The following is a 25,631-nucleotide window of genomic DNA, read 5'->3' as shown; positions in this document are numbered from 1 at the left end:
AGAGTTATTATGATGGGAAACAATCAACTGGCAGATCAATAAAAACAAAATCTCGGCTCAGATCTGAGTGTTGGTTCAATTATGAACCCAACACTCAGCAAACCCTCTGCCTGTCCAGCTCCGTGAAAAAGAAGCAGGGTCCTAAAGACACCACGACAGATAAAAAAACAAAAACCGGTAGCGTCCCTGCAGGAGCTGGGGGTGGGGGTGGGGGGGTTCTGCAGGGCAAGCCGGCAGAGTGTGTGCGGGCTAGACGGCCGCCTCGCTTGTAACACACGGTCCCTACACAGGATCCAGCACGTCTCCAGAGGACCCGGCTACGCGTCTTGTCCCCGCCCCCCGACGAGGCACAGCATCCATCCTCACGCGCTCACACGCTGCGTGATCCCCATCACAACCCGACGGAGAGCGAGGCAGCGCGCGGCGGCTTGGCTCGGCCGATGGAGTAGTAGTACTAGTAGTAGTGGGAGAGCTGCTCACGGCGTCCTTTCTCCTCTTTCTCTCCCTTTAATGGATTCGCCTTTTCTCTGGAATATTGCTTCATCCCATCGCGGTAAGTGTTTGTGTGTGTGTGTGTGTGTGTGTGTGATGAAATAAGAGGAAACGGGACTGTGATTGTGTGTGTGAGTGTGTGTTGGTGTGCGCTGCTATTGTCTGTTGCTGAGGCAAGTTCGGACCCTAATCTGATCAGAACGCGGGAGCCCCGATACACGAGGCGGACCGGAGGGTGCGCGCTGGAGACGGCGTGTGCGCCGGGGACGGTGTTTTGTGTTGATCGGAGAGGATCGATGTCGGTATTTGGACAGACACCTGTCTCTCCGGCAGCAACAGTGACCGCCCTCCAGCGCTTATTAACGCCCCTACAAGGCACGGTTCTCTCTGTGTGTGTGTGTGTGTGTGTGTGTAGGGGGGTCTACTGCGCGTCTCGGCGCCGCGTACAGCGTTCACAGTATTTTATTTGGGGGGGATGTTTGTAAAAATCTGTGCAAATTGTGTCGCCTTTCGTTGCCGAGCGAACGTGTCTCCAGTCCAGCGAGAAAAATTTGACCCGTCCCCCCTCCTCCTCCTCCTCTTCCCTCCCTCCCCCCAACATCACATCAGAGGGTGGATATCCCTCCTCAACCAGCCCCCCCTCTTAGACACGCACGGCGCGGTTGATGCCTTTTCAGAGGGGCTGAAAGACTCAAATCCCATGCTTATTAAGGCGCCTTGATGAGTGGTTTAGTGTAACCTTGAAATGGATTTCAGTGCATCGGTGTCATCAGCCTCCCTCTGATTGCTGCTCCTATCATCATATTCACAGAGCAGATGCATGTGCAGCAGCAGCAGCAGCAGCAGCAGCAGCAGCAGCCTGGCCTCAGCACTAAACAGAAGAAAGCTCACCTTCCTGAATGGAAAGCGCAAGACACGTTTGGGAGTAAAGTCACCAGCCTCTGGTGGAAAACGCAGGCTTTTTTGTTTTTCTTTGTTGTGAGTGTCTGACTCGAAAAACGTCACGGTGCAGCCGCTCTCTGGTATGAGGCAGGGCGGGAAAAAAAAGGATGAGAAGATGTGTGTTTCCGTGAGCTTCAGTGCAGTTTTTAACGATTAGCTGATTTGCCCAGCCGGACCCTCACTGTAGCAGAAGTCAATTTCGCCCTAATCCATTGTCTGAGAAAATGTGCTCTCTAATGAGTCAGGATCTCCTCTGCTGCCTCTGACTCGTGCTGAACCCTCCTCCCGTCCCCTCGGCTGTCACCCACCCAGAGAGGCACATATCTCTGCCAGCTGTTTGTAGCTGCAACCCCTTTTTCTTTCTTTCTTTCTGTGTGTGTGTGTGTGTGTGTGTGTGTGTATGAGCGCGTTTTGCTCTGTGCGTTTTTATATTTGACAGGTGTGTTCAGGCTCGTCCCTGTAGTGGAGCAGGCGAGTGGTATTATTCAGCAGACAGATGGCAGGTGGCTGGGCATCAGGTGAGCCTTTGCTTGGCTGTCAGCGGCGCCGCCGTTTGAATGCGAGATACCTCTTGGCACGCTCCCGCCGTGCCATTCTCCTGTGTGTGTGTGTGTGTGTGTGTGTGTGTGGACTGGTTTGCAAGTGCACCTCCACAGAAGTGAGCGCATGTATGAAAAGGTCCCAGGGTTTCGCCCCTTCTTCAAAAACTCTCTTTTGACCAATCGGATGACGGAGCAGGCTGAGGTCACGCTGACATCATTACGGCTGGCGATGATATAGAGAAGTGACGCTTGCATTTGGTGTCATCAGCGGCGCGAGTGGTTCTGATGTGGCCCCCATCGACCCCCCTGCTCAACAAATCATTATTCATGATTCATCACAACTGAAGTAGACATCACCTCAGAATCATCAGGCAGCACTGGCTTCGTCTGCAGGGACACAATATTCTTGTGTTTACGTGGCTAACGAAAGTGACTATTCCACTAATATTCTTGCTTTTTCGTGCAGCCGGGCGTTCTCTAGGCTAGCGTTATGATGCACTGCATATTAAAACGCTGTCAATGAATCTTGAAAAGTCCTTCATAATGTCAATAAGTAGGACATGTTTCTCCTACCTCAGCTATGCAAACTGTCGGCTGGTTTGTGTGCAGCTGGCTGTAGAGAAATGCAGTTGAGGCGCAGATTCCCAATGTGCCGTACGCGTCTCCACAAAATGCTCCTAATCCACATGTCTTAATCGGAATGAGGCCTTATTTAGAAATATTCAAACAGAAAAATGCTTTTTACATGACCCGTATCAAATTCTGAATAGCATCATATTCAGAATGATAGTGGAAATGTAATATGCATGTGAACGTAGCCACTGTGATCATGTGATTTTGAGCTCGTACCAGAATTCGTCACTGCTGGTCACATTTCAGTCCTTTGATAATTCTTAGCTCCTGTCCATTTTTATTCACGAAAAACAAAACCTGAAAATCTGTATTCACATTTTGTTTTAGTTGATGCAAATTCATCAGTTGCCTGATAATAGTTTATCCACGTGTGCAACGGTGGCTAACGTCCGCTAACATAAACTAATGACTTGCTTAAGCCCCCTTTAAAAGGTGCACTGTGTAGTTTTTGGGGAAGACTTTTGAATCAGAAGATCTTCATTGAGTGATTGTCTTATGCCTCAACAAACCAAATAAACACACTCTCGTTGACAGCGAAGGACAACAACATTTCATACTGTGTTACTTTGTTCATGTGTGGCGGACCCTGCCACCTTTCTAGCTTCAAACTGTGTTCGGGGGACCTCATTTTCCTCTGAGAACAGCAGGTTTATTCAGTTATTTCTTATTACCTCATTGCAATTGAAATTTAGAGTTAGAATTTTTCTTCTCTGAAACAACATAGTGTACCTTTAATCAACGAATCGCTCAGTCTATAAGAGGTCCACAACATTCCCCCAGAGCTCAAAGTGATGTCTTAAGACTGTTTCTTTTGTCCAGCCAACAGTCCAGATCCCTGAGGCTATCATTTACTGTTACAGCTGACAAAGAAACGTAGCAAATCTCTACGCTTACATGGCCGGAGGGAGCAAATGTAATATTTTTTTGCTTGAGAAAATGACCGAAATGATTAATGGGTTATCAGAATAGTTTTCTTTTGATCAACTAATGGCCTAATCATTCAATTTTGATGCTCTGTGCGGCAGTCACCCTCTTTGGTGTGAGCTGGCTGTTCTATCTGTTCTTCCTCCCATTTTTCTCCATCATTCAGGTTAGTTATGATTTATTGCTTCATTCTGGGCTCCTGGAGAAAACATGAATATTTTTATCGTAGTTTTTCCAAAATCATTTTCTACACCTCCTGTGTATCTCGGTGCCATCTGTGTGCTTAGGGCCCGGCCACATTCATCCCTGCGAGGCCCAGCTCTCGGAAAATAAAGCTGCGCCGGGCGAGATCTTTTAGCGCTATATGCTCGTTTTTATCACTCTTGATCTGCGTTTAAGGACTATGTGAAGGTTGCTCGCAGCAGAATGGAGCGTCCCGCGAGAATTGTCAAAATGAAACCCGGCTCTCGTGTATGATTACCTTCTTCACGCTGAGAGCGGCGCATCAGAAACCTCGCGAGTGAAAAAAGTGACATGTCTCCCGAGCAGCGGTGGAACTGGATACACAAACAAATAAGAATAAAGTGTTCCAGTTTGTTTTCTCGCTCGCTGTCTGGAGCCACAGACGCACAAAGCTGCTACGGCGGCGCACTTGACACATGGGTGGTGGTGGTGGGGGGTAAATAAAGAAAATGATATTCGCGGAATAGGTGCTGTTCCCGAAAAAATGTGTTAGAAATGATGATAATTACAGAGAGACGCCGGCAGATGTCTGGTGTTGGTAAGAGGAAACACCAGACGGATGTATAGTAGTGAAGCTGCGGGAAGGGGCGACCTCTGAACTCGCGTCTGATATCCAACGCCTCCCATACTCCCACACCAGAGACTCTTTATTGATCTCTCTCACACACACACACACACACACAAACCCTTTTCATGGTCCACCCCTGGCTGGTATTTGATTACTTCTACATGTGGGGGCAGTGGTATTAGTGCAGCAGGGGGGGTGTCCTGATTGCGCAATAGATCTGTCACTGTGATGTGTCCTGGGAATGATTAGCCCCGTGGTGAGATAAGGCCCGCCCCTGGAGGCCGAGTGGACCTGTCTTTATCTGCGAGAAGAAGGCTGCTGATGCGTGCAGGTGATAACGCTGTTGGAGAGGAGCGGGAGCAGTGGCAGCACCTCACGAATATTTGTTATTCTTTGCTTCTTTTTTTTTTTTTTTTTGCCAGAAGACAACAGAGTAGCAGCTAATGCGGCTAAACATCTATATTTACAAGGATGCTTGATTAATGCGAGGCAGAAGTGGCGCGCTGCTGGCTCGAATACATAAGCGCACCCAGCATTCGTAGCGTGCCAGGATGCGGCGCGAGCTTCTCAGCCCAGACGCGTGTATGTAATTAGTCAGAATGGGAATGCGAGTTATGGAGAAATACTTGAAATTGCAGCCAAATTTCCCTGCTGGCTGTAAGCCCCGGTTGTGTTTTTTTAAAAAATGTTTTCATCCATGGTCACTGACCATGTTAAGGACGGATTTGAAATAGCCAATTTACTTATTAGTTGTGAAAACAGATCACCAGTTTAATTGAAAATGTTTGTTTGGTGAAGTAGAGGATATTTGAATGTATAATTGAACTGTGTTACATGTTTTTTTTTGGCTTTGGTGATGACTTCAATGCTACACTACATCATTTGTGGCTTTTAGTAAAAGTGTATATTAATTTGTATTGAAAATTACTGCAAATTCTTTATTATAGCTGACTTATTTGATTCAAACATTTCTACAGTTATTACTTCTACAGCAACAAAAGACAGAAATTAAGTTTGTTACAAAGTTCGGTTTCTCAACTCTGTCCCAGATCTCTGGCAGTGTTATCATTTCTGCTCAGTTCAGTTATTTCCCCACGAGTAAACCCTCTTTTCCCGAACAACGCAATAAAGGATCTCTGATAATCCGTCTGGAAGTGCAGCTGCAGGCTACCATTGAGCTCGCCGAGTTGTCGTCAAAAGTGTTATTTTCTTCACATGTGTGTCGGGTGGAGAGAGGAAAAAAAATAAGGGGAGAATCACTGATCCTGCTTTTGATTTCGATGACCAAAATTGAAATCTCCCTCGGGTGAATTTTCGATTCCGAAAAAGAGACACAAGGGCGCCACAAGAAGCAGATTAAACAGCACAGGAAACAAAGACGCAGTCATGAATTGAAGTTTCGATATGTATGTTCATCCTCTTCCTTTATTATAAATGTAGCAGGACAAGAGGGAGATAACAGAAGGAGCTGCAGTGTCTGGTGAAATCTGTCACGCAAATACACTGACACAACTGGTCTGTTAGCTAGCTAGCATGCTACTTGCAGCTAATGATTTGTACAGTTGACACACTGGTAAACACAGACTACTCAAATAGTCCCGCAAACAAACATTTCAGTTTGTGTGTATCTGAATGCCTTTTTTAAAAAAACAAAAAAAAAAAAAAACAACTTTTGGCTTGTAAAGCTACTTTGTTTTCATTCTGAGCCATTTTGGATAAGATGTTAGCTTGTAAGCGTGTTGAAATCCAAGCATTAGGGATGTCACACATTAAACTCTAAATCAAAAATTCAATACGATGTTGAACTCAACGTAGTTATCTGTGATAGCCAACCCTTCCAAAACAAGCCGAAGACGACTCAGCTAGTTTACCAGCAGCCTGCAGATGACTGGCTGGTTCGAAGGTAACTCCGGCAGCTTTGGAGATGTTTCAGAGATCCACTATTGATTTTATTTGAGAAGAGGGGATGAACTGAACCGATCTGATGACATTTCCAGCACTCATTTATTGATTTGCCTGGGAAGATGGTACTTGGGGGAGATTTGAGAAACCGAGCGTGACCTTAAAACTGAAAGTCGAACAACACCGTGGATTTGGATAGCGCTTGAAATCTTTCGCCGGTTGTGCCAATCGGCCAGCTGACTGAAACCTTTCGTGTCGAATGCTAAATGTTGAAGCTGAACAATAACTTTGCCTCAGTAAAATCCAGTCACAAATTTGCAGTTCAGTGAGTTCCAGTCGTCCTCTGGAGGCATGAAGTGATAAAAGCAGGTCATCAACAGTATCCCACAATTCTAGCGTGCCGACAGTTGTTGCGTTATTACTAATAAGCGCTGCCTTTACATGACACATTACAAAAGCAAAAGTACAAACAATTTGTTCCAGCTCCTGTAAGACAACCTGGAACATACTCGTTCTTGAATTGCACTTGAATTAAACGAGTGCGGGGGGGGGCTGCTGTGGGACTATTGAGAGCTCTCAGGAGGGGAAGACGTCTTTATCTCCAGCTGGATCAGAAGGACGGGGCTGCGATGGTTCTGACGGCTGTTATTGGGCTGAAAAATAGCTGAACGCTCCGAGATCAAGAGGCTGTTTGATCTAAATATAGAGCGAATTCTGGAGATGTTATAAGGCAGCATGAGAGAAAACTTGCACAGCATCATTCAGCATTCAACGCACGGCGTGACACACACACACACACACACGGATTCATGCACACACACGTGCGCACTGTTGAAGAAGCCTCGGAGCGCTCGTGTAAATGCATTTTCCCAACTCACAAATTTACATTCATACATATGCAAATACACCTGGAGCATTTGCAGTTGTTTACTAATGGCATTTGTTGGGATGCAGAGCCAAAAACCGCCGTTCCTGCCATGATGAATTCACTGCACGGCCGCAACCGTGGGGTTTTAAATATAAATTATTAAGAATCTAATTGAGGATTAATACAATATTTATAATCCAATTTAGCCTTAAGCCCCCGCAGGAACAATCAACAATGAGTCGATAAAAGTGGATTGCGTTGAGGGAGGGAGCTCGATCCAGAACTGAAAATAGAAAAAAAGCGTTGACCTCGTTGAGATTTCGCGAGTTTTTGGCGGGAACGACAAAGGTGATTCAGGAGCAGACAGAGGTATGACATTGGGGCATGAATGATCGAGGCCTCGCTGCGCTAAAATGAACTTGAGACTCAAATTCCACCAACCGACAGGAAAAAGGAAAAAGACTCGGAGGTGAAACTCAGGTCAGCGGCTGATAAATAAAACCCTTAGTACATGGTAATATAAACATGTGTTGGAAGACTTTTTAGTCCGTATCTGCGAGCGTGTTGCTGGTTAATGGCATTTGAAGAAACAAGCTTAATATCTCCTCCGCTGCTCTCTCTCACTTTAGCGTCTGTCTCAGGGGGATCTTTTTCAGTTTGAGAAGTTTTGGTTTCCTTTCTAAAAGGATATTCCTGATCCTCTTTTTTACTCACAACCTCGCTCTGTTTCTGATCTCAACTTACTTGTCTCCGTGTTTGACATTGCTCTGTCCTCTGCTGCGTGCTGTTGTCAGACGTTATGTGGATTTTCCAGCTCAGCTTTGAGTCAGAAACGCAAAAAAAAAAAATAAAACAAAAAAAAAAGTGACTCCAATAGCAATGTTACTTTCTTATCGGAGCCGGCACGCAGATAACGCAACTTCATTTAGAATTTGTGTGGTGGTAGGGCCGGAAATAGACACTGAGCTCAAGCACTGCTTTCATCATTATCTCCAAAAAACAACCATTTAACGAGAATTAGAGACACACAGTATGTTTTCAAAACCAGTGACCGCTGGGGAGCTCAGAGTATACCGCTAATTTAGCATTGCGCTCCTATAGCATTGCTGGACTCATGATTAAGTGCACATACATGTGCGTTAATGTCAAGGTTTTGTGTCTAATCCTGTTTTGGATCATAGTCGGATTATGGCATTTAAATGGAACCATGGAATATCCCTGTATACATGATCATCACAGTACCCAGGTTTCTGATTGTCTGCCTGCAGGATAATCTCGACCTCTCCACATCTCAACCACATGTACAAAAATGGGGAAAAGGTGTTTACACGCGATCCTGGTTTAAGTACTTGGACTACTTCAGGTAGCACAGGTGTCGGACGACTGTGTTAAATTTCCTCTTTGAAAAGACAAAGACATGTATTTATCAACTACAGCTTGACTTCTGGCTACTTTTTGCAGGTTAGGGTTAGGGTCACCAAAAATAAAGATTCCAGAGTCCAGCAAGAAATACCACCCTTCAGTGATCCAACTATATATTTATAAAAAAAAAAAGATAGAAACTCTGTTTGTAACAACATTTTCTTAAGGTTTCTAGAATCTGTCCCAGGTAAACCATCCTCCCTAAACAAATCGATAAAGGATCTCTGGCAGTGGTATCGGTTCAGTTCAGTTAATCCCCTCTCCTAAAAAAAGTCAATAAAGGATCTCTGACACATCTTCAACCGTGACTGAGTAGAAGTGCAGCTGCAGGCTACCGGTGAGCTAGCTGTGTTGCCACTGAACTGTGAGCGGGGAGGTGGGGGTTGCGGGTTGCCGGTACTGCCTTTCAATACGATGACCAAAATTGAAATCTTGATCAATTTCCAATTGAGAATCTAATTCATGACAACACTAGCATAGCTTAGCTTAGCGTGGGTTTCTCAAAACATCGACATAGCGTTAACCAAGATGCCCATGTTTACCTGCCCAAGACATACACAATGTACTTGATCCTGACCAGGGAACAGGATGCACGTAAAAGCTGCTACAAAGTAGAATGATACATGCTGTAATAAAAAATATCTGAACAGAGAACCAGAGATATATTTTTATTCCACACATTCTTCTTTTGTGTCTGAACCTGGTGCCTACATTACCCGTAATGCATCAGGGGCTCTGACAGCAGAGTTCTAGTTGTGTTATGACTAAATCTGTCCATTGTGGGTCTGCCAGTGTATTTAGTGTATTTTTTTTTTTTTCCCATCCGACTAACTGCAAGGACATGATCCCTCACCAGCTTCCCACAGCCGGACACTTGCGACGGATTGTTTGTTGGAATGTGCGACCAATCCGAGGGCTTGAACCCGAGTCTCTGTGGGGATGAATGAGTGCTTTGCTTCTGCACCATCTGTGTGTCATTGCATTGAGTAAATGAGATTCGATCGCTAACGCCGACAAAGCTGTTGAATATCTTTGGCAGGGCAACATTTACTCTTGAGAAAAGCGAATTGGGATGTGGCCTGGGTTACCCAAATGACATTTTCCATACGATAATCACTAATCAGTGCGTTTTGTCAACAGTAGACGTCTGTTAATTATGCATTTGTAACATTTTCTCTGCTCACTTTGTTTACTCAGTCTATTTCATTGCAAAGAGGAAATGCGCTGGTAATTGGCTCTTACATTGTTTGCAAAGAAAAAGGAAAAGAAAACCGACAAAATGAATAATAATACTGGATTACAGTGTGAGCATATCCTGTTCGAGAAACGCAGGTAACAGCGCGGATCTGTAAAATCCATATACTGGATGTTGAACCCTGACTTGCCGTATGCAAATGGAAGGTGTGATTTGTGTAGGCGCCCAAGTACTGTGGCTGCCAGGGAGAACAGAAAACCATTTATAAAGACTTTACTTCAGACTTTAGCTGAATACGACAAGCAGCATGTCCCAGAAGAGGTAGCAAAGATTCTTTCCGCTCAACTGAGCCATCAATCTAAACAGGATTTTAGCCTCGCTTTGTCTTTCCCCCCCTCCTCTGTTTGTCTTTCTCATGTCTTCTCTGTCTCTTTCTGTCTCTCAACCCCCCGTTCCTTCTGCTCTATCAGCTGTGAGTCACTGTCCTGTATGATATTCTCTGAGGAGAGCCGGGAGAGGAAAGATGACAGTGTTATTTTACGTTAACGCACCTATGTATGTGCATGTGCATGTTGGAGGGAGTTTTTATCACAGCCCTGCGAATTAGTGGCAGAACGCAGCCCTTCCGTCCAGGGACTGTCCTACGAAATTTCTCAACATCGAACCGGAACAGAGCCAGACGCGCGGAATGTTTAGTGACGGACCTGATTTGTCAACAGATGCTTTGTGAGAAAACCCATCAGCATTGTTTTCTACAGAAGCAATAGATTGATTTCCCACGAATCGCTTTAAAGAAAGCCACCAGGGAAGTATGAAAACTGACTATTTATAGAAACAAAGATGCTCTGTTGGCAAGAGTGGTAGCCATGGGACAGCTCTGTGTCTGTGAGAAACAGTGTGTGCGCTGTTGTGCAGGCAGAATATGAAGACCTAGAGATGAGATGTATACCTTGTTGCCTGTGAACCTTTTCCTCAGTTGTGATTTCGGGAATAAGTCTTGATTTATGGTCTCTAAGGGTTGAATAAGTAAGTAAATAAATAAATAATAATAAATTGGTGACAGCGGGAGCATTTTCAACATCCAAAACCCTGATTTTTTTTTTTTTTCCTGTTTTCAAATAAAGCCACAACAATGCTGCAGGGTAGTTTTGGACACAGACCGGCATGCTGTGTTGGCATGTTTCCCAGCAAAATATGTTTCTGGGTTTTCCTGCAGAACAACCCAGAATAGCCTAATTTCAGCGTGCTGTAACTGCCACCAGGAGCATCGTGGCAACCATCTCTGCATAAACCAATGGAGACAGCTAAGGTATTATGACATACAGCACAACAGGCCTGTAATTGCCAATCACAGTGATTCATCTAAACCTGTTTTGTCTTTTTACAGGATAGTCTTAAAATGGTCACGCACTATATTCTGTCTTAATTGGAAAAAATAAAATATAAATCATTCTTCACTTTCTTGCTGATGGTTAGATAAGAACTGATATCACTCTCACAACCTCAAGGTGTCCACACAGGTGACTCCAAACAGATGAGGTATGACATTAAGATTAAAAACAAGAAAGTGAATGACTGCATTTCCCCCAAATGTTAAACAATTTTAATTCAAGCTGACATTAAAACTGTACTTTTCAAGTTTTTTGGGTAGTTTTTCACCTCCTCAGTTTTCTGCATGTTTGCAGTTTATTTTAAAGATTAATGTTTTCATCTACTGCTTGATTGAATTAATCTATAAAATGGCATAGCTCGTCTTAGAGTGGCAAGCTCTGATTGCTTGTTATGTCCAATCAGCAGACCAAAACCCCTGAAATATTCAATTTACATTGATTTGAAACAGGGAACGGAGCCAAACCTCACATTTGACGAGTAAAAATCAGTTGCAGTGTTTTGTAGCTCAATAGCTGATAAGAGGTTAGTCGTTAGTTTAGGTATTAATTGTTTGAATGTTTCCTCTCCTACACATACGCATAATAGCACTTTCAGGTTGGTTCAAAGGTCCAAAGTGTACGAGCAGCTACCAGTTCGACCTTAAAATTCTGGTAATTAATTACTGATTCTCATCTGTTCAAGTACCATAAGAGAGAAGAGAAGGGCACGGGGCTGTACTACCACCACGTTGGCAGTGATAACGAAGGGTAACATTTTGTCCTTCCATGTGTAACGACTCCCAAATCCATTACCAACTCTGTCATTGGGAGTGTTTTGCCACATTCAGAACAACTCAGCTGGAGACCGGGAGATGGTCAATCAGATGATAATTCTGGGCTCAATATTTCAGTCCCATCTTGCCGTCCCTGAGAGGAGAGCAGTCAAGTCTAGACAAAGTCATCACAGGCTGGCTGAGTGGAGAGGAGATACTGATGAATCCTGACAAGGCCTGCGGGCTGCTCGTTTGATGAGCTCGCCTCGGGGAAGACGATCTGATCACCGTTCATCTGACTGTAATTAACTGGCTCTTGGAATTGGAAGAAAAGTGCTCCTTGGTTATGATCTTAGGAACACCTTTTGAAAAGGCGGTGTCCCGAGGCGAGAGAAAAAGAGAAACTGCGTCGCGACGAGGTCCAATTGTTCAGCTCCGTGACGTCTCAGGGCTGCGAGGCTGTTGTGGTGAGCGAGAAATAAATGAATGTAGTGTAAACTCTCTGACGCTGAGCGCGGCCCCCTTAAATTTTTCTGATTTGTATCATCTGTCACAGAGCCTGCAGTCAAATCATCAAGCTCACAGTCCAACTGTCAAATTGCCAGCTTTTTTTTTTTTTTGTCTATTCTCTCTGAAGCATCGCCCACAGAGGAAGACAAAATAAAAGCTCCGACTGCACAGTTTTTTGAGTCTTCCTCCTAACTAGATTGCATGTCTCCAAAGATTTAAAGTTTGAACCCACTCTTCAAGGCAATACAACAAATCAAAAACTCTCACTATTTCTGTTCACTATGTTTTCTCGTGTTTCTCTTTGCTTTGACATTTAAGTGCTTGATCTGGAATAATAATGTAATCGGTGTAAAGAACCATTGTAAAAAAGATAAATGCACTACTTTTTAATCAGTTTTATATCATTTACGTACCTGTAATGTTGTATGAACTTACAGGGAACTTGCTTACTGGGCAGCTTTGGTGACTGCAGTCCTGTGCTGCATGGAACTCGACCTCATATATGCCATTGGTTGGGTTCTGAATAATGATGTACAGGTGGAAACACAATGATAAAGAGGAAACTTGCAACCTAATAGCGTGACTCCTATGTTTCACCAACATTATGATGAGGAGAATGCAATAAGAAGGCGCCGGAACAACACACAGCTCTAATTTCCCTCTCGAACACATTATTGATCTCAGAAGATCTATGCCGATATGTGAGTACTGTCTGCTGGGCTTTCTGTTGGCCTAGTGGTTAATATGTGTGCTAGGGATGAGTGGGCACACCTTTATCTGTATCTTTTCAACCTACTAAATTATCTCTATCCATGCCTGTCTTCGGCGATAAAACCGGGAGTGGGTGGTACAAGACAGCAGTCGTTAATTTAAACCTGCTGTCGTTATTATTTCTTGGAAAACTACTTACAGAACGGCCCCAGAATTGAGCTTCAGATCAATGTTTTGGATCAAGAGTGTAAGAGTTTGTTTTTTTATCATAAACTTGAATGAAACATGAATGGTCCGTACAAAACAGTCCTCGCATTTTGACACGTTACACCCTGTCTTTGATGGCATGCGATGGCCAAAATGTCCGTTAAGGCCCGCGGCAAAGTGGCGAAATCTATACAACTAAAGACGCCATGTTGAAAATGTCTGGTTGCTTCACTGGTTGACAAGTAAAGATCTTAAAGGACTGTCCGTTTTTGTAGGGGTAGATTTCAATCACTACCCCTTCTTACTCTGTTCTGAGGGGCAAGAGGGCGCTCAAAAGCACAGGGTGGGGATAAGAATTGGAAATAGGATTGAGCCTAAATTTAACTTTTAGCTACTGATTTCTCCATTTGCTTTGGCACTACAAACAAACAGCCCAAGAGTAGTTTTGGAAACAGATCAAGAACACCAACGACTGTAGGTGGTGTTAGTCCAGTTGTTTTATCCGTGCAAGAGCTTGATTGGCAACTGTCACACCAGCCCAAATGAACTAAACCAACATGCCTGATTTAAATTATACCGTTCCCCCCCCCCAGAAGGTCCAAAGTTTAAGATGCAGCCCTTAATATGCAGGAAATAATCTTCTCTGCAGCTTTAATCTCTTCCTCATTACCACTGTATGTATAGGAGACAGCGCTGTGTGTTGCGGAGAAACTTAGACGAATCAAATTTTCCACGGAGATAAAAATCACGTTTGACTACATTTCCATTTCACTGGCTTGATAAAAATCACGGTTCAGCCGAGCAAGCTGCAGAAATGATGAATAATTCAATTCCTGTTGGTGGCTGAGGGGAAAAAAAAGACACATATTCTGGAGTATCGGAAGTATGACAGTGTTAATGTGATTAGTATGGCCATTTAATTTGGGGGGGGTGGGGGGGTTTCATCACATTACAAGCCCGACTACTCAATTTCCTCTCTGTAGCTGATGCCTCTCCACCTGCCTTAATCTGAAAAGTCACTGAGTCACTGGAGGCTGATTACACTGTTAATGTGCACAGAGACAGATCGCCTGGATGTCTGGCAGCAGCAGTGTCTCTCTCTCTTTTTTTTTTTTTCTCTAAAATATAGATTTACGGAAAGCAATTAAATTTACATGGCGTGTAAGACTTTTCGGGTGGCTGCTCGCAGATCGGGTGAACTGTGAGACCGTACATCAACTGAAAAAACCTTAGTTTCAACGTCTAGTCATCCTGCTGTAGTGCCCTTGAACAGGAGAGTGAGTCCCTGCCAGCTCTGTAGTGATACATCAACGTTTACCTAATGTTAGGTGTAAATTCTACGGCTCTATCACCCGAAGTCACACATGCGCAGGCGCTTAAAGTTTAAGGTGCCACAATTTTGCTGAGCGTTTTACTCCACTGAGTGAAACGCTTCGAGATCCGACTGATGGTCAGATTGTTTCCATGTAATGTGGAGTTGATTGGCCTGGATTGAGTGGTAAATGAGATGGGACAGGCACTTAGGGACTGATTAGACCTGCCAACATCGCTGCCTGCCTGCGTCCAATGACTCAGCGAGGTTGAAGTGTTTGGTTTCAGACCTGGATGAGAGTTTCACAAGCGTTTTCCTCCGTCAGAACGTCATGTGGGGTGTTCAGTAGCATCTACAAGTAACTGTACTGATGGTGTCGCTAATGGTTGCGGTTTAAATAGCAGCAGCTAGTCTGAGGCGTTTGTTTTGATTTACCAATTAGCAGTCTGTTTATTTCTAACTGCCTTTCTAAATATGTCCAAGGAGAGTTAAATGTTCAGGAAAGCTCACCTTGGTCTTCCATAAAGTATTCAAGGAAATATACAAACCTTGAACGTGTGAAAAACTACAGGCAAAGTGGAGTCAAAGTGGCTTAGTCCTGGATTGAACAACTGAGAAGTTACATATTTTGCAACAATTTTGGGAAATATGCTTTCATGGCGAGCTCTCATGTCTCACTACACTACATGTGCTGCTACATCTAGTAGCCTTAAGAGGTGCTAGTAGTTTGTTTTTTTCACTACCTTAAGGCAGTCAAGCTAGCTGTTTTCCCCCTGCTTCCAGTTGCTGTTTCTCCAAGCTTGATTTAAGCTAATTACCAGTAATTTGCTCAAAGCTACGCTAATTAGCCAAGTGTATAAACCATTATAGATTAATGGTAAGCTAGCGACTGGACAAATAAGAGGGCGGTTTCAATCTGTTCATCTGTCCCTTCCCAAGATCTTCAATGAGTGTTTTTCCCTAAATCGGGTAACTATTGCCTCAACACTTCAAGTCCTGACAGCTGGATGCTAATTGAAGAGGCAGTTGTGACTGTACATGTACGAGATTTGTCACAGGTATACCAGTGTTTTCCTGTAAAGCAATCTTGTTGTTGATATTCCATTCTGCTGGATGTATATCTGACTGATATACTGACTCGCTGGTTTGACTCTGGAGCTGAAATTTCTTGGAATTATGGACAAACAAGTTAGTCGGGTCAAAAGGGGACTGTGTCAGTATATATACCTGGTGCACTGAGAGGCATTTGCGGTAAAAATAACCAACCTACATGTGTCTAAAAGTTGGTTATTTATCAAGTTGGAAATAGATATGTCTTGTTTACACTGTGTGAAATCCTGACTGCTACTGTGATCCTTGTTATCAGCCTCACTCTTTTGTCCTGGATTTTTTGTCGAATTTTGCGCCGCATTGTTCAGATAAGAATGTTTATCACAAAAGAATCCACGCTACCAGCTTGTTTTTCTTTTTTCTTTTTTTTTTCTTTTAGGGTTTTTGAGCTGCTATTTGGCCGTTGTGTACAAAACCGCAAAAAAAGGTGGTAATCTTGTCAGCATCTGAGCCGAAATATGGTATCTTCATATTTCGGCGGAGACGTAATCTTCTGTGCGTGGGGCTCAAGTGAGCAGCCGGTGTTCAAGGACAGCTCACTGTTTAGTACACAAGGGGGGGAAAAAAAAGGCATGGTGGGAAAAAAACCCCAAAACATTTTAAATGTAGAATTTGGATCCCTCCGCTGCTCCTTTTCTTTCCAGCTTGGCTCTACAACAAACCTCCTCCTCTCCACACACGCTGCCTTTCATTATTCAGAATTGCACCGTAGGAAGAGCGAGTGCTCAAATCTGGCACAACATTACTCTTCAGATACGAATTAAGTACAGTCAGAGCCCTATAACACATTTATGAGCATTAAGTTTCGACAAGGGGTCACGTCTCTGATGATTAATACCAATAAATCAGCAATTACCTCAGCAGACACTGGAATTTCTAGTGACTGACGAGCCAGTTCATCCTTGTCGAGAGCGCGATGGCAAATTTTCCTATACACTCCTCTTCACTACATATTTCTATTTGATGCCCACTCTCACTCTAATGAGCACACAATCCTCTATTGGGAAATTGCGTGTTATTGTTTGTGACAATTACAAAGCTGTAATGAAACGCAATAAAACATGACAGAAGGAGAGCGGAAGCGGCAAAAGATACTGTGTTTGAGTGTGTGGGAGATCAGATCCACCTCTGCAGAGCAAAAATCCATCAACATCAGAATCAAGTTAACAGAAAGCACAGCGTGAAGGCTTTCCTCAGCCTCAGTGTGACGCGCCCTGACAGATACTTTGATGAATTATAGGCCGACGATTAAATCTGCATCAGGGAGCCGGCCAGTCCACAAAGCCTGGATCAGCCCAGTGGGTCCCGGTGGCTCTTTGACTTGTATCCCATTGAGCTGAAGGAAGTAGTGCGATTACTTACTCAGAGGAGGCCTATTATGCTTTTCCTGGACAGAATGAGAAAACGGATGTTTAAGCATGTAAACCTTTTCTGATGGTAACCCAAAATTAAAACAAGCATAGAATGTGTCCTTTGATCGATTTATCAAATGACGTAAGATAAATTCAGGTCATTTATCAAGCAAACTTGTTCTGGTTCCAGCTTGTTAAATATGAGGATTTGCTGTTTTATATTATACCAAACTGAATAACTTCTAGTTCTCCACTCGTGTTCAAGCAGGTCAAGAAATTTGGAAAACATCATCTGTCACGGCTCTGGAAACGTGTGCTTGGGCATTTATCACAATTCCCTCACACTCTAAAGACAAAAAGATAAAGTGATTAATAAAAGAATTCAACAGATTACTTGATAATGACAGTAAGTGTTAATTGCAGCCATACTATTAATAATTCACAATTATTAGTCAATTATTATAGTAACTTCTAAAGTTCTAATTAGCTTGTTCTAATTCTTGTCTTTTTGATGGGTACTTGACACATGTCACAGCCCGGCAGGAAAGGGTGAAATCGCCCATCTGCAAAGGACAAGGATGGTCTGGATTTATAACGCCAAGACAAAACAAAAGCATCGCTGCGAAATGGAACGGAGAACAAGAAGTTTTTCATCTCCATATCTTGTTTTCGTAATCCTTGCAAGTCAACTGATTAAAAATAAAATTCGATGAATGTCACAGCCCTGCTTGGAGGAGACCCAAGGGTAGACCAAGGACACAACAAAGGGATTCAATTTCCAAGCTGCTCTGGGAGTTCTTGGGATTCTCCCAGAGGGGAATTTTGGCCATTCAAGCTGCTCTGCTTGTCCTTCTCTGACACTGGGACATGAGATAAGCGGCTCAAATGGCTGAATAGATGGCTGGATGGATGGATGGTTGGATGGAGCTGCCTTTCAAACTCAACCTCCAAAACGTATGATGACGTCTTTGCTCATCAGCTTTGTGCAGAGTAAATGACATCCAATGTGATTTCAGCACACTACAACTACTACAGCCTAATGTCAGCCATTGTTTTTGAGGCTTTAATGTTTTTATATTCATGAAAAGTTATTAGAAAGTTCAACTAATTGCGACCATGTCTTTAAAAAGTAATCATCTGTGATGATAATGTACCTCGTAGCTGTATGTGATCTGTCAGTGTCAGGGGCGTTGGCACTAACACTCATACATTTCTCAGAGACGTCCTGCAGTAATAACACAGATCTGCAGTGTAATAAGTAGAAAAGGTGTCTGTTAGTTTCTCTCATTATCAGATGCTGATCTCTGACACCTGATGTTCTCGTCTTTACAGAGTGAGCTGCCGTGAATCCTGAGAGGAGAAGTCTCCCGACAGGAGACAAGATGGCGTCCAACAACACCCTGCGCAGCTACTCCATCATACCATGTTTCATCTTCGTAGAGGTGAGAGGCTTTGTGTGTGTGTGTATGTGTGTTGTGCGCGCATGCTCGGGTGATTATACGCACTTCTGTGTACAAAGTGTAAAGTGTATGCATATGTGCAGTAGTGTTAATCCTGGTTTGGGGGATGTACATGACGACTGTGTGTGTGTTTGTGTGACAGTTTAACCATCAGCAAATGACCTCCTCTGGAAAAATTATACGCAGTTTACCGAAGCGTAAAGTGTTGGAATGAGTTGAAAGACAAATGTGTGTGTGTGTGTGTGTGCATGAGTGTGTGTGAGAGTCGTGCTGCTCCTCCATATTTAATTACCGTGTCAGCTGAAAGTCCTTAATCAGAGAGATGTCTCAGGACGCCTCGCAGTACTCTCTCCCCTCTCTCCATCTCTTTTACACCCTCTCACACACACTCAAGACACACACGCTTCTCTGAGGAGATATCCTGCCTAGCAGCCTCAGATGAGTTTAGCCTCAACCTTGCTGCTTTTTGGAGCAGCCTCGTGGCATTTTGCCTATCTTTTGCCTCCACGTGCCTTATGTAAGAATGACGTTATTGCCCTGCGCGTCTGTCCAAATCTGAGACGTTAAGACAGGAGCTGATCTGCAGTTATTGATGAGCCAGGTGTCAATGGTGTGAACGAATCTGCCACTGAGAATATTTCTGCTCTAATTTTTCACAAATGTTTCTGCTAGCTGGTCCGTGTTGCACCATCTATTCTTATTTGTCTTTGCGACAAAAAAAGTTAGACATGATACCATGATCGCCATGTTATGCATCCCATTGGCCTCAATTAAAATGTCCCTGTCTCTCCCACGCAGCGAGACATTAATCATGTGAGAAATCGCCCCGTGCAGCAACAGCAACCGTACGAACCACAGTGGAGACAGACACGTTTCAAGCACCGTCCTCCTGTAAAATGTTTGTTTGAATTGTGACACGCGATTAATCACCGCAAAGTCCTTCAGCTCCTGTAGAAAGTCCTTCTGTCGGACAGCCTGTCATCATTATGGAGCAATTCGCTCATTTGCAGCTTTCAAGGGCTTTGGCTGGATCTCGGCGCGACATGCTCAGTAGGATGTTGCTAATCACGGCTGTGCAATTTGTTTAATTAGGATGTGTAACCGGAGGGGGATTTAATAGGTAACTAATTATTATGTTGGTGACAGCATCCCCAAATCATCGGCTAGGTGGTAAACTCTGAACTCCATATTCGTATGTGGAGGCAGTGTACCTGAGCCGGGCTGTTTATTACAAACAGATCCAAGTATGATAACTTCTGGTTCTGGACAGACGGCCATCGGGGCTTCACCGGGGCTGGTGCTGCCTTCTGAAAGTTTTACGAGCACAGCACCAAATATAGCTGCACCGCTTAAATGGTCATGCCACGCGGTGCAGTTATAATTTCTCCTATCTTAAATGTTTTAGTGATAAAGTTACAGAAACAACAGTGTTCACTCTAATTTTAAGGAAAAAACATCCCAAAACTGAATTAGTCCATGGTTGGATTTCTTGTGATGCGGACTTTATCACACAAAAACATTATGGGGTTTTAGAGGAAGTTCTATCAAGTGTGAGAGTTTACAGTGATTTGTGAATTGTGATTTGCACAGCAGAGACAACAGACAAACTAGAGACTGCTCTTAAGTAAGGAAGTGTGGCAGATTATGAATTTAACAATATGTAAACGTGCTGTTACCCCGGAGTGAGATAGAGAGAGAGAGAGGTTTTATGTGTGACGTGACAGAAAACCTTAGACTAGATGGTGACATTTTGGAACATTAGCCATAAAAATTAAATATTGGATTTCAGTCTTTACCCATTCTTCTCTTTCAGAATGTATGATTTTCTATATAATAATGATAATAAGAGCAGTAGCTTGGTACGTGAAATGTCTTGTTTCTTATCAACTAATCAGAAATTCTTTAGACTGTTTTATTCCCGACTCAAGTACGGCCGACCTCAGCTCGCTCTCACCAGTCAGGGATTGTCACTGTTACCATGGCAACATTTGCAACTTCAAATGTGTTCATCGCTGGTAGCCAAACTGCAAATCAGCGAGCAGGTATTTTTGGTAATTGATGAATCTGCACCGTGACTGATGATTTTATTTGTGATGAGAGTCGCAGTCATGGCTGTTGTCTTGCTTAATCTCGTCAGTAAGCATAAACGTGTATGATGAAGGAAAAACAGTGAAAAGAGAATGAATCTCCCCTTTTTGAATAAAGATTATGAGTGCCGGCTGATGAGTTTGCCCTTTTCGTCCCTTCGGTTTTTACACAACTTTTTGCTGGAATGTTTGAAATCCTCCGCCACAACAGCACGATTCAGTCAGATGAAAGCACCGCTCTGTGTTTTTGAGTGGTATTTTGTGCTTTGAGTTTGTAGAAAGCCCTCTTTAAAAATAGATGCTGTTTTGTTTGAAGAGTTAAACCAGAAAAAACAGAAAAAAAGACAATGCTTTGTAGAACAAAACGTTATACAATGGGTCAACCAGACTGACAGTTGAAAGGGCAGAAAGAGACGAATACCTCAGAGCAACAGTTATATAAGAAAAGAAGACATCCTCAGTCATTGGTGAGGGAAATGAAGCCTGGCATCAAAATCTGGGCAGACTTAAATCACGAACAGCTTCCTGTTTCAGTGTCAAATGCACGATAACGCCTATAGCGAGCTTTAATTAGCAGGTTTGTCGCTTTAGCAAAGCTCCTCTTTAAACTTCAGAGTGGAAACAGATGGTTAGTCGCGGGTTATTGGAACTGAGTCACAGAAAAATGAACCTTGCGTACTGTGATCTAACAAATCTCAGTTTGTACCTGCTTCATCTAACCGCCGAGTAGACTGCAGACACACTGTTGTGCTTAAAACATGATCTCTGGTCACTTACACCTTTCTAGATGGGAAAACAAATTCAAAATGTAAAGGCATTTGGGGAAAAAAAATTGTAAACAGTATTCTTCCCTGTCATGCATCACTGCAGGGACCTCAACTAAATGGAAGTTATAGTTATTTAATTCTTCTGCTTTTGGGCCCAAATCTTTTTTCCAAAGGAAATGATATAATAATATAGTACAGTATGTGAAAATGGCCATTATTAAGGAAAAAAATAGAAAAACATCAGTATAAAAGTTGGTTCCACAGTTGGTGGTGTGTCTACTTGTTTTTTTATCAGCTCAAAATGCAAAGTGCAAACTACAGGGTTCATTTTAAATCTATTGTTAAAGGGTACTGCACTGAATTTGCCATGGGTGTTAAGTTTACTCATCACAGACATTACTGTGCCTGTGAAAAGAGTTTTTATAGTATTTCATTGTCGCTGTAGGGACCTTTAGAAAGTCTCAGAATCGTTTAACATAAATAAATGTCTTGAGGACTGGTTTCAGATCACTTTATCTGTCCCGCGAGGCTCGGCAAAGTAAGGGGTTGGTTGATCCATTTTCGTGAAACTTCCTTTTCTCCGCAACCATACAGCGCCGCCTCCCGCCCCTCCTTTTCATCTCACTTCTACAATAAATTGCCGAGCTCTCCAGTGAAATACAGCACTAGCTCGGATGACAGAACATAATTCCCACGACATTCACAAGGTGCCATATAGTTGTCAGCCAACAAGTAGCTCTCTTTAAGTTCAAGTTCATTTTCAACCTGACGGATGCTTGTTAGCGGGGCACATTTTGAGGCAGAAGCTGAGAAGGGCATTAAATGTGGGCTATTAAAAGTGAAAGTGTTCGAATGGAAAGACTGATTAAAGCATAATGCGTGCATTTCATGGAGGCTGCTCAAAATGTTGGAAGGCTGCCACTGGCCCGTGTTAGTTTATTAGAGGCTACAGCAGAAATCCTGTCTTTCCCAAGGACACTTCAACTAGCAGACTGGGGGAAGTCGAACCAGCGACCTTCTGACGCTGGCATAACCCATACTTGAGGTTAAAAGTTAGGAGGTCTTGGCCTCCATCGCCTGGATTGGGACCACTCTTCTTTTTGTTTTTTTTCATCTGTCATCTTCTACACTTCTACAGAACTCTCGGTGCGCTTTACATCAGACGAAATCAAACGTCGAATGTCTCATCAAATGTTTAATACAGTCACTTCACCGTATTTCATAACCACCACAGTGAATGAAACGGTCGGTTTGTACAGGGATTGTGTGAGACCATGTCATATTATCATGGGCGCAGGAAGCATTGAAATCGTTGGTGGAGCAATGTAATTGGGGTCTGGGGGTTCTCCTCAATGTGAGAATGTATCAGAGTTTCATATATTGTGTTTCTGTTTCAACAGGTGGTTTGACTTGTATCTGGCTGTGCTGTCATGAGAAAAAATACTGGTACATTTTGTAATTGTTATTCAGAAGAAGTGTTTGAGCCCAGATCACATATTTGAAGATATGAAAAAGCTGAAAGAACAGAAATTGATTTGATGAGTAATTCAATAACAGCCTTGTCGCACAGGCTGCTGATATAAACCTAAAGGGGGGCTGATAGTTTTCACTGTTTTTTATTTAATCAATTTTTCAACTTGACTAAATTATCAGTTGCCCGGTTGTATCAAATAATGCAACGGTGGCACTGCGGTAATATGTAAAAGATTTATAGAAGATAATACAAAATAAAAGCTTGCAGCAAGGTTGGGTTATTTCTAGAATAGGTTTACCTGCTTTACTGATAAAAAAATACATCAGCTTTCTCATACTGTCCATTTGTCATCTCCCTCCATTTCCAGCAGTGCAAAATCACTTCATAGTGCCACACTGATAGGGACATGTATTATGCGAATGTGTGACTCTGTGATGTCACAAAGTCACAGAATTAAAGGTTGGACCACTGGCGAGGCATTTAAGGAGCAGAGTTTTCCATGGGAGAGAGGAGCTTCTATTCTTTTACATGCACAGGAACATAGATAAAACAGTTTCCTTTGAGTGGACTGGATTTGATCATGGAGCAATGACGCGTGGAGTGGAAAGGCCGATCTATCTGGCGGCCTCTAGGATCTACGTTTATGAGAAGAGCACAAGATGCACAAGACTGTGAAATTGTTCACTTGCGTTCTGTTAGGTTTTACATCACACTCTCAATATCCAAACGCTGTGTCACGCACCACATGTGTTTGCTCCATATTGCAGGATTGCCCCTGAGAGAGACACAGCAATGGCCCATCAAGTCGCACGCTTTCTTTAATTTCCATTACTCTCTTTTCACTCACTCCCCCTCTTCTTCACGAGCAGCTCTCAAAGGCATCCTATCCATCTCCCCCGTCTCTCCCTCTGCCCGTCCATGTTTTCTCTCCCTCTCCCTCTTTGATGTCTCTGTCACATCCTCACAGCCTCGCATCCTCCGTCGCCACCTCCTCTCTCCACGCAACCTGCTTCGTCCCTCCATCTCATCCGTGTCTCCTGGTGTCGTTCCTTCCCCTTCACCTTCTTTATCCGCTCCATCTCGCCACCCCTCACTCTTTTTCTTGTTTCTCCTCTCATTTTTACTTCCGCCCCTCTTCGTCTTAATCACCCCGCCTGTCACGAACAGGAGCGAGGCGGAGGGGACAGTAGTGTCGCCATGTGACGGAAGATGAAGCGTCGCGATTGGATGCGCCGGGCCGCCGAGTTCAGCGCCAGAGGCAGTGTGACGAGAAGGATGTTTATTTGAGGCGATTCGTTATTTAGTCATGCAACTTGTTGCTTTTATTTCATCCGTTATTCTACCTCGAGATGATCGTAACATTGCTGCCATTACTGTGGAAAAGAGAGCAAGACTCAGTACAGGATGAGAGGGGCTGCGATGGAGTGCAACAGGAAGACGGGACACGAGGGAGGAGAAGGAATGATGAGATGGGAAGGATGACGAAAGTGCAAGAGGGGGAAGGAAGTGAGAGGTTGCAGGAGCGACGAGATATTAATTAAAAAAGGCAGCACTGTAGAGGTGAGCAGTGAAGAATGAGGAGAGAACAGATATATCCTGCACCTCCCCCCAGATCAGATTATGTAATACTCAGAGCCCCAGGCTTTTATTAATCAAACTAGGAGCAAGTAGATTTTTTTTTTTTTTAGGTTTTGTATTCAAAAATGAAAACCTGGCTGCACGACTGTTAGGCAAGCCTTTTCATATCGTCACTTGTAACAGGCCGTATGGAAACGAACCAATCCCTCGACTGTCATTTGTGAGAATTCCCACCGTCAACCTCTGAGATAATTTCTTGCTTTCATCTCGCTCGATCTCCTCCGCCAGCATGGCGTAACAATGTTCCGGGCTGTCATTATTTCAAAAACAAAACAAAACCTTTCCCACCGGGGGGATGGGTTTTGATGTTGCTCTGTCTCTCTCTTGGCTGCACTGACGCAATGTGATTTTTGACTTGGGGGATTTTATAAAGGGAGCTTTTTATCTGGGGGATGGCACGTTAAATGTGGTTGCGTAATGGCACACATCCTAATTAAGACTGATAGCTGCGTTTAACGCTGGACAGGAAACACACTTGAGGTTTTCACTTAAAGCCGACAGAGAGATTGTTATTCATGTGTGGAGCGGCGCGTGTTCTGTCGTTTGAGATCGGTGGAATCCACGTGTTAATTGAGGTTCCCATGGGTGCTTGAAAACCTTGAAAGTTTTTCAGAATTTGAGGAAAAAACATGAAGTCCTTGACATTTACAAAAAAAAAAAAAAAAAAAGACATTACTTGGCTGGGCAAATCTGACCTGTGGCCCTTTAATGCATGTCATTCCTCCCTTTTTCTCACCACATTTCCTGTCTATCTTAAGCTGTACTATCAAAATAAAACTATGAAAAATGCCCCCCAGAAATGCCCACAAGTAATTTAAGTCATAGTTATTGTATGATGCAGGTTATGGCTAACAGGTGAGAAAACAAACGTTAAGCTACACACACTCTCAAAGTAAAACTAGAACCAGCTGATGCTGTAGCGGCTGGTAAAAACACTGCTATTGTTTTTGTGTCAGCAGCTTAGATGTCACTTAAAAGAAATGTGAAACCGGTGATGAACTGAATCATTTCATCATTATTTAATGTGTCTTTAACAGGAAAAAAGATCCAGCTGGTATGAATATGTGTGTGACATTAGGTCCCACACCGGGACAACCAACAACCTCTGTGCCTGAAATAGCATTAGACC

At 43.4% G+C, this 25,631-nt stretch overlaps 1 protein-coding gene across 4 annotated transcripts in view; it reads left to right on the top strand.

The window, feature by feature from the left end:
- The first annotated feature begins 247 nt into the window (after positions 1–247).
- The window catches only part of plppr1 (phospholipid phosphatase related 1), a 62,970-nt gene continuing 37,586 nt past the window's right edge, over positions 248–25,631 (top strand). For 2 of the 4 annotated variants that reach the window (XM_037118229.1, XM_037118230.1), the window contains exons 1-2: positions 252–553; positions 18,409–18,518. In XM_037118229.1, coding sequence (XP_036974124.1) covers positions 18,459–18,518 — 60 coding nt within the window. In that variant the 5' untranslated portion in view covers positions 252–553; positions 18,409–18,458. Of the gene's footprint in view, positions 554–1,303; positions 1,471–18,408; positions 18,519–25,631 lie in introns of all 4 variants that reach the window. The other 2 variants (XM_037118228.1, XM_037118227.1) reach the window with 2 other exon arrangements.

This window comes from Acanthopagrus latus, chromosome 12 (assembly GCF_904848185.1).
Source record: "Acanthopagrus latus isolate v.2019 chromosome 12, fAcaLat1.1, whole genome shotgun sequence".
In the NCBI taxonomy this organism is placed as follows: Eukaryota; Metazoa; Chordata; class Actinopteri; order Spariformes; family Sparidae; genus Acanthopagrus; species Acanthopagrus latus.
Note: the sequence above shows the minus strand (reverse complement) of the source record. Positions and strands in the feature narration are given on the sequence as shown.